The sequence below is a fragment of the Myotis lucifugus genome, unplaced genomic scaffold (genome assembly GCF_000147115.1).
Source record: "Myotis lucifugus unplaced genomic scaffold, Myoluc2.0 scaffold_181, whole genome shotgun sequence".
Lineage (NCBI taxonomy): Eukaryota > Metazoa > Chordata > Mammalia > Chiroptera > Vespertilionidae > Myotis > Myotis lucifugus.
Window position 1 is genome coordinate 2747795 of NW_005871229.1, and position 9310 is coordinate 2757104.

The following is a 9310-nucleotide window of genomic DNA, read 5'->3' on the forward strand; positions in this document are numbered from 1 at the left end:
CCTTCACATACGCCGTCGTATTGATTCTTAGCCTCGTTTTTACTGGTGGGGACCAAGGCTCAGGGACACGGAGCTCCCGGAATTTAGGGCCATGATCTTGGCTGTGCTTAATAGGCTCACTCAATGGTGGGGGGGGGGGGGGGGGCGGGCTGGGGCCGGGGGGCCAGTGGGCCCATCCTGACACTGTGGCTCGAGCCCCGGGGACCTCATGGCAGGGCGCGAGGCCGTCTCCATGGACTGTTCCCTGGGGGTCGGGGTCCTGCTGGGCTGTCCCCCGCCCTGCTCCTGTGTTTATGTCAGCTCCGCTGTGCACGCCTGTGGCTGAGGGTTCACAGCCTGCGTGTGTGTATGTGTGTGTGTGTGCGTGCGTGTGTGTGCGTGTGTGTGTGTGTGTGGAGGGGGCGCTGTTTTCCTGCTGGATCTGCTGTTTGTGCCCCAAACCCGAGCCCAGGGGCCACAGCAGGCCAGGCCGGCCCGGGGGTGGGGCTGGGGGGTTTATTGGCCTGTATTTTATCTGCCTGCTGCTTGGGCGCAGGGCAGGCACTGGCTTCCGAGAAACCACCCCACTCAGCAACTTAATTGCCACAGAGGCTGGTGACCTCGGCGGGGAGCGCAGGGATGCCCACCGGCTGTCGGCCCGATTCCCATGTGATGTAACCGCACGCACCGCCTGTAAGCCGCTCCCCGGCCCTCCAGCCCCAGCTGGCGAGCTTTCTCCACTTGCTGTAAACGTGGCTCGCAGCTGCTGACGGGCACCAACCCTGCACAACCTCCGAAGCGGGCACGTCGAGCCGCGGCTTCCCGGCCGTGTCCCGAGCACCGTCTACTTAGGGATCCTCCCTGTGCTCGTCACATTTTCGTGGCGGCGTGGGCCGGAGAAGCAGACGAGCTGCGTGCGTTTCAATGCCGCCGGCCTCTGAGGACGCTGAGTGTGCCCATGCCGCCACCCACACTGAGGATCCAGCACCCCTTTAATGGACGTCAAGGCCTGTCTCTGATGGCAACGGCTTCGTTCTGGAGTGCTCTCTCTGGGGAGGCTTCTTGTGGCTCCAGAGGGGCGCTGCTTGGCTGGGGGCTCGGCCTGGGGTGTTCCCCGAGCCCCTCTCTCTCCTTCCTTCCAAGGTTGCCCTGCAGCCCCGGGCCCGGGCCAGGGGGGCCTTGTCTGTACTTGGCTCTCCTCGCTGCCCCGGGCACTGGGCTTGCCCGCAGGGACAGGACAGCCACTTCTCGCTGGGCCCATGACAGGCATCTGAGGACTGGTTGCATTTATAACATTTAAAAAAATGTAGACCAAGTGCAATGAAGAAACCAGAGGGAGAGCCCTGTCCGCAGGACTAGCAGCCTGGCCCCTGCCCGGGGCCTTCCCTGTAAGTGGTGCGGGCAGGCCTGCCTGGGGGGCTGCTGCGAGGATGCACAGTCAGTGTTAGCGGAACAGCCGTGGTGAGCGCTCGGGACAGTGCCTGGCACGTCGCAGACTTCCTTAAAGACACACGGGACAGCCTCCAGGGAGGTCCCAAGAGAAGCGTCTCTCCTTGGCCTTCTCCCTTCAGCCCGTCCTGCTCCCTGAGGGAAGAAGGCAGGTCCACGCCATGCCCCCTGCTGGCCGGCTTTCTGCGTCCCTCTGCGGAGTTAACTGCCCGGCTTCTCCTCTCTGTGCCGCCCCCACGTGGCAGCAGGGGGGTCTGCCTAGCTGGGCAGAGGGTCCGCAGACATCCTGCTGCTCCCGCTTGTGCTGGTTGGTTCCACTGTGTACGTGTCTTGGCGCCGTTTCCCTATCGGTGTGTATAGGTCGCCCTTTTCTAATGGCCGCACGGTGGTCAGTCCCGTGGACAAGTGACGTTTATGTGGCTGGGCATCTGGGACGCTGGCCGGGCTGTCCTGTCACTAAGGGGCTGGGGAGGTGTCCGGGGGCCCTTGAGCCAGAGCTGAGAGCAGCAGCAGAAGCGACAGGAGCCCAGTTGCTGTCCCATGAGGCCCCTGTGCCCCCAGCAGGGTCACAGCGGGAGGCCAGCACCGCCAGTGATGGGGCAGGTGAGGTCGCCGCCAGGCGCTATCATGGTGACTCACTGGGCACACAGGCCAGCCCTTCGCCCCCCTGCTCCTTTCCCCAGTGGCCTGAGCTCAGATCCGCCTAGAACTGGTTCTTATCGATGCTGGGCGCTGAGGCAGGACCAGGAAGTGTGTGTCATTGGTGTCCTGCTGGGGCCTGGCAGAGGGGGCCGGGTGGGGAAGGAGGGCCCGTGCCTCTGTGCCCACCCCGCCTCCTTCTCCACCCTCATCCACAGGGTTCCCAACCACCTGCCCTCCCGCCCTCCAGCCAGTGAAGGGGCCGTCGGATTCAGGGTGACTGGCCTTGAGCCGGAGACAAATAATGCAGAATGACCCTCTGTGACTTGACCTAAACAGGCCCCACCATGTGTGTGCGTGTGTGTGTGTGCGTGTGCGTGTGCGTGTGCATGTGCATGTGCAGGTGTGCGTGCAGGGGGGAGGGGCAGAGCCTCCTGAGCCTCCGGTGGAAGCCACTCACCCTGCCTGTGCTCTGTCCCCAGGAGCCTGACCAGGTGTACGAGGGCATCACCTTCGACGACTTCCTGAAGGTGCGTGTCTGGGGGCGGTGGGGGGAGAGTCCTGGGTGTGGCCGAGGTGGGACTCGAGGGGGAGCCAGCTGGTCAGGAGACTGGCATCTCCGTGGAAAGGGTCGAGCCTGGGCGTGGCGTTAAAACAATTTAAACTGGTTTTCCTTGCTTCCTATTGAAAAAGTCATATTCCCGCGCGGCCAGAACGTTTGGAGGGTACAGAGGGTGCAGTGCCCCTCGCCCTTCTCAGAAGCAGTGCCAGTGCACAGCGGGAAGCAGGGCTCCGGGTGTCTGTGCAGATGCGGACCGACCGGAGTGTGGTCCTGCCCTGGCTTTCCCGCCTGCGCCTGCGGGCGGCTGCGCTCCTCCGGCCTCCCTGGCGGGCTCTCCGCTCCCCCTAGCGGACACTCAGGCCTTGCTCATCCTTCCTGCTACACACGACTCCCAGTTGGGAGCTGGGACCCCTCGCGGCTATGACAGGAGATACCCCGTTGCAGGGAGATGAGGCCCCGGCCCTCTGACTGGCTCTTTGGCCCCGAGCACCCCAGCATCGCGGTTGCCAAGGCCTTTCTGGGAGTTGAGGAAGAGAGGAAGTCGGGGGGACTGTGCATGGAGTGGGGCCGGCCCTGCTCCCGTCACCAGCCCATGCCCGGCTCAAAGGCTGCGAGGAGGCCCGTGGTCTCCTTCGCCTTCCCAGGGCACCACCCGGGGCTGGGCAGGCGAAGGTGGGATGCCTTTCCTTTTTGCCTGAGAAGCGAGCTTCCTCCCCGAAGGCTGGCCACCGCCATGCCTCCAGCCAGGTGGGCCTTCCCTGCTCGGCTAGCGCCTCCCCACCCCGAGCTCCACAGCTTCCTTGGTGACCCCATTGCCACCTGCCTTTAGCAGGAACCGTCCTGGTGCCCAGGTAACTTTCCTGGGAACGTCCTGTTCACCCAGCGAGGGCCAGAGCCTCCCGTGGGCCCAGGTGTTTCCTCTGGTCCTCACCCCACACCCAGGCCAGCTGCAGGGCCCGGGAAGCGCGTGGGCATCGTGCGTGTGACAGTGGCAAGAAACGCACCAAGGCCTCCCTGTGGCTTTGGCTTCCCCGTTTCCAGCCCCCGGCTGTCCCTGGAGACGCTGTGGTGACAGCTTGAGAGCTTGACGTTCTTACATAAGCAGGGAGCCCGTGAGAAGTCACCGCCCACCACATCCCTCCGTGCTGTTAGCATCCCTCCCACCCTCGCTCCGTTTGGGGCCCTCTTGGGGGAGCGGGGGGACTGTGTGGCTGAGGAGCTGGCGAGCACCCAGCCGGTGTGGGACTCGGGGGGGGGGGGGGAGGGGGGGGAGGGTCTGGCAGAGCCCGGCCAGGCCGCACTGGGACGGCGTCTCCAGCACCAGGTATGAGACCACGGCCCTGGTCTTTGGGTGGAAATGACGTTTCCTTTGAGCTTGTCTGTGTAGAACATGGACGGTTATAAAGACCAGACTGTTGTCACCTTTTAATGAATGATGAAGGCTTACTGAAACCTCACAACTGCAGAGCCCTAAAGTTTATAAAACGCTTCTGATAACTCGACACCCCACACCCCAGTCTTCTGTGCTATGGGGGACAGGGGGTGGTCTCGGCATTTTACTGGGGACTCAGAGCCTGAGGCGGTGGAGGATGGGAGTGTGGGTTCGGGACTCAGTCACCACCTGCGGCGACACCTCAGAGAACACGAATGCCAGAGGCAAGCTCCCCAGCACAGAGCGGCAGCTCCCTGTGGTGGCTCAGCTGGTTGTCCCGCGGGCACATCTCTGAGGCCCGCAGAGGGAGGTGGGGTGGGGGGGATGGTTTAGGACTTGCCTGGGTCGGTGTGAGGCCCTCACGCCGCTCCGTGCATTTCAGATCTGGCAGGGGATCGACATCGAGACCAAGATGCACGTCCGCTTCCTTAACATGGAGACCATGGCCCTCTGCCACTGAGCGCTCCCCGCGGAGACCGTACTTTGCACCGAGCAGCCCCCCGAGGCCGAGCAGCCCCCGAGGCCGAGCAGCCGGCCGGGGCCTGCGGCCGCAGCTCATCCCGCCCCCGGGACAGGGCATGGTGTGTGGGACTTTACTGTTTTTATCTCCAATAAAAAAGGAACAGGGTTTGTTAATGAACAAGGCTCCTGTCTGTCCCTTGCCCACACGACTGGCCAGCCATTGGCTGGCACAGCGGAGACGGAGGAGCAAGCGGCTGAGTCGTGGTCGAAGGCTGGTTCGAGGGGACTTTTCTCCTTGTTGGGTTCATTTTGGTAACGTGTCTGCTGTTTTCCCTGCAGAAGTGCTGGGAATTCAGTCAGGAGGCAGCTCCTTGCTCCCGGGACTGGGGACTTGGCTGTGGGCTTCCTCAGCGTCGTGGCCGCACATTTGGAGCCTGTGCGGCTGCAGGGGCCCGAGCTGGCCTCGTGGTGCTGGGCACCGATGCCAGGGCTCAGGCTGGGGTGCTGTGGCCCCTCCTGGCAGGAAGGGGCTGCGGCAGGGCCCAGCACTTGTTCCCCAGCGTCCGTGGCAGCAATGTAGACCTGGCACCGCGGGGGGAGGTGACCGCCCCAGGTAAGCACCTCCCAACGCTCACCTGATCGGGATGGGCTGTGGGCGGGGTGAGGAAGCACGGGGGTGCATCGCAGGTGGGGCCGTGGCCTGTGAGTCAAACTTGGGGAGCCGAGATGCCCTGCGCCTCACTCGGCAGTACTGACGCCCTAGGCGTCCTCCCGGCATCACATTAAGGAGACGCTCGGCTCCTTTACTGACACTCGCTGGGCGGCGCTGTTTCCACCTTAAAGTTCTCCTGCGAACTGGCAACAGCTGTTACTTGCATTCTCTAATTTTTAAAAAATATGTCTTTATTGATTTCAGAGAGGAAGGGAGGAGAGAGAGAAACATCAATGATGAGAGAGAACCATTGATGGGCTGCCTCCTGCATGATCGGGGATCAAGCCTGCAACCCGGGTATATGCCCTGATCTGGAATCAAACTGTGACCTCCTAGTTCAGTGAGGGCGAACCTTTTGAGCTCGGCGTGTCAGCATTTTGAAAAACCCTAACTTAACTCTGGTGCCGTGTCACATATAGAAATTTTTTGATATTTGCAACCATAGTAAAACAAAGACTTAAAAATCAACCAAAAAAATGAGTTCGCGTGTCACCTCTGACACACGTGTCATAGGTTCGCCATCACTGTCCTAGTTCATAGGTCGACGCTCAACCACTGAGCCACCACGGCTGGGCTGCATTTTTGAATTTTCAATTCATCGTTTTGACATGGTTTGGACATAAGTGCGTTACAGGACTTCTGTCACCCACGCACTGGGGTTCAGACTGGGAAAGGGACAGCCGGGTGCACGTGGGTCTCTAACCTGTTCTTGTCTGGCCCAACTTTCCCTTCCCAGGGCCTCACCTTAACCCCTATCTGCCCGCAGCACACAAAGGCAGATGCTCTGTCTAGGATGAAGTTAATGTCGGCATTTAAATTTAAAAACCAGCACAGAGCAGCAAGGTGAGTTGGAGAGAAGCGGGGCAGTGTGGACGGCAGGAGTCCGAGGGTGGCAGACGGCTGACTGAGGCTCCTGCCTGCGTCCTGTTGTCAGAAAGCACTTGGCAGGACGGGGCCGGGCCTCGGAGCCCAGCGGTGCCTGAGGACGCTGGCCTGGGACCCGCGGCCCCCACACCCCGTGCTGCAGGTGGATGGTCAGGCTGCCGCCCAACCTCGGGTAAGTGACGAGGACAGTCTGAAGTCCTGCCCAGAGCTCTGCATCCTAGACTAGCACATAATTCAACAAGCGTTTAGGCATCTAGAGCGGAAGGTCAGGGCGAAGGCCTCTGCTTCCTGCCCTCCAGGGGCCACATCTGATGGGAAAGACCAACTAAGAACTAGGAAGACAGCCAGCCGTTTCCCAGGGTGGGGCTGGGATGGGGCCTCCTCCTGCTTCCCTTGCTGCTGGGGGTATTTTGCTCACACCCTTGGGTTTTCTGGCCGACAGAAGGGTTCTGGGGTCACTGGACAGCCTGGTGTGGGGGATCTGGCCCAGGAAGCGCCTCCAATGCACCTCGAAGCCGTGCGGAGGCGTGGTACCCTCATGCCCAGTGAGAGGAACCCCAGGGTCAGAGCGGCAGGGCCCTGGCAGGGCTACAGCAAGCCTGGACCTGCTGGACGCTCCCAGTTTGCTTCCGTTTTGTTCTTCTCAACAAAGGCAGCTCATTAATGTAAAGTGTTTTTATAAATAATGCATCTTCCACTGGCCCCAAGTCCTGAGCTGGAGTTTGGGATGTGGGCAGGCATCAAACGCTTTCACTTGCAGAACACACAGGGACAGGCTTGATGTCTGAAGCTTCGGGCCACTGCTCACCTAAAACCGCTCATTAGAGTGAGACTTACTCACCAGGAGCCCTGGCCATGCTGCTCAGAAGGAAGCTGATGGGTGCTGTCTGTGAGCCTGTGCTGCCCAGCCCACCCAGCGCTCCCGCCTGGCCCCTGGGTGCTGTCTGTGAGCCTGGGCCTTTGCCCATTTGGTTGGTTGGGGGGCGGGGGGGGGTGACCAAGGCTGACTTAGTTGGTACAAACCTCCCCAAAGGGTAGGCTACTTCTCCACCGTCTAGTGGGGCTGTTGGCCTTTGATGAACAAGGTGAGGGTTGCTGCTCTGGGCACAGGTTTCGAGGTGCCACCTGGCAGTGTGGAGTGGGCAGGGGCCAGGCGCAGTGGCCTGGAAACGGCTCCTCTTACCTGCGGGACGAGCGGGTGTGCCCAGGAGGGGCCAGCTGGATGCACAGACCCAGAGCGAGTGCAGCAGCCCCCTGGCCGGGCCACCTCATCGCAGCAGGTGACGTTTGTTCTGAAACTGATTGTAACACAGGCAGGTGGTAAGTCAAGTAGATGCACTGGTTAGCCCTCCTTCTATCAGGAACTGCAGTGACCAAGAGGAAGTAGGCAGAAATCAATGCAAAGCCAAATATTTGAAGGAAGCTGCTAAGTCAGGGCTTTGAGGGCCTCAGGCTACAGAGGGAGAGACGGGCAGGGCCGGTGCCCAGGTGGCGGGTGAGGCCACTTACCCAGGATTCAGGTGGAAAGTGGGATCTCGTCCTACACTGCCACATCGCCAAGGGGGAAGAGTTACCAGAACTCGGCTTTTGGACGAATACGGCAATTTGACACAACAGCAATTTGGTAGGGTTACAAAAGGGCTGTGTAATGGAAATCTAATAGGAGAGGCCTGGGGGAGACATTTCGCAGCCACGTTAGACATGAATTATGGATAAGGAAACAGAGTAAGGTTACAGCAGCTTCCAAGTTTGGCCGAGCACCCTCTCAGGGAACGAGTTATTGCTGGACTTTAACAAAACAATTCCATTATCTTATGGTCTAAGGGACTGGAAAGTTCTCTCTGTGCTTCGCTAATGGGAGTCGGGTCCCGTAGGGCCCGGCCCTGTCACTGAGAGCTGAACCTGTCCCTCCTGGCTGCGCTGTGCTGTGAATGCACGGTGGTTTACAGGCTGCTGCAGAGTTAAAAATACAAGTCGCGTTGGCAGGGGTTCTGCAAACACCTGCTTTGCAAGCTGTCGTCCCACAGTGACCTTGGGGAGGCCTTGGGGAACGGAGTGGGAGGGGCCAGAGTTTTAAGCACACTTCCCAGGGCATTAGGGTCACCTTTGTCTCTAGGAATTGTGAGCACGCCAGCAGGGGTCCGTGATGGGTGTGTGAGCTGGGCCCCAAGGGGAAACTGATGGCGGCACCCATGGCTGCCGGGCCCTCTGACCCGCTGGTGACCTCATGGGCACAGACTAGTAGTTCTGGGGCAGCAATAAGGTCTCGGGATGTGCTGAGCAGCAGTTTGCAGCCACCCCCACCTTAGAGCAGTGAAGGCAGCGTCTGTCCCAGCAGTGGGAGGAAGAGGAGCTGCGGCAGGACAGCTCAGTTCTGGGTGGGGCACCGTTTCCCTCCCTCCCCAGGGAAAGAGAAGCCCCGGTGCCGGGCCATCGGAAGCCTGCTGCTGGAAGCCCTCGCTCGACACCGGAGGCTGAAAGCGAGCCGGCGCCACATGGCACCCGCGGCAGCCCGGCCAGAGGGAGTCTGCCACCGCACAGCAGGGGCGCCCGTCCAAGTCGCCGCAGGGCCTGCACCGCCGCCAGGTGACCATCTGGCCTGGCCGAGGGGGTGAGGCGGCAGGTCTGTGAGGCTCACAGCGCGGTGGCCAGGCAGCCAGCTCTGTAAGCTCAGGGCTGCCACAGCTGCTGCCCAAAGCAAAGGCCCCAAGTCAGGGAGGAGGAGGAGGAGGAGGAGGCAGCTCCGGCCTGAGCCGCTGTCACGGCCCAGCTGCGCTGGCGGCCACCGGCTCTGGGGAAGCCGTTTCTCTGTAATGACGGACAGAGTTGCAGGGCCAGGGTCTGCCATTCAACTGCAGAGCAGGAAGCAGGAGCCTCAGGGTGGGGGTGGGGAGGAAGACTTCACCTTGGGGTTGTCGCTTTCCCTCTCAGAAAGGCCCCAACCCCCGCGTCGGGAGACGTTTTCTCCGAACAGCTGAGACCCAGTGAGCCAGGGGTCTTCCAACCATGAACTACTGTCCGGGCACCAGCAGCACCCTCTAGTGGCAGAGATGCGCCTGGTGCACAATTTCACTGCTAGTTTTGTGGGTTCCCTGGCACCTGGGCTCAGAACCCTGTAGTGGTGGTTCTGAGATAATGACTCGATAATGGGCGGCAGAACCAGGCCCCCCAGCAAGGTGAGATGTGTGGC

The 9310-nt window shown here is 61.1% G+C and overlaps 1 protein-coding gene across 1 annotated transcript in view; it reads left to right on the forward strand.

Moving 5' to 3' along the window:
• The window catches only part of TESC (tescalcin), a 46300-nt gene extending 41599 nt beyond the window's left edge, over positions 1-4701 (forward strand). Inside the window, exons 7-8 of the mRNA XM_006096568.3 lie at positions 2550-2597; positions 4444-4701. Of these exons, the coding sequence (XP_006096630.1) occupies positions 2550-2597; positions 4444-4521 (126 nt within the window). The 3' untranslated portion in view covers positions 4522-4701. The remainder of the gene's footprint in view (positions 1-2549; positions 2598-4443) is intronic.
• The last annotated feature ends 4609 nt before the right edge of the window (positions 4702-9310 follow it).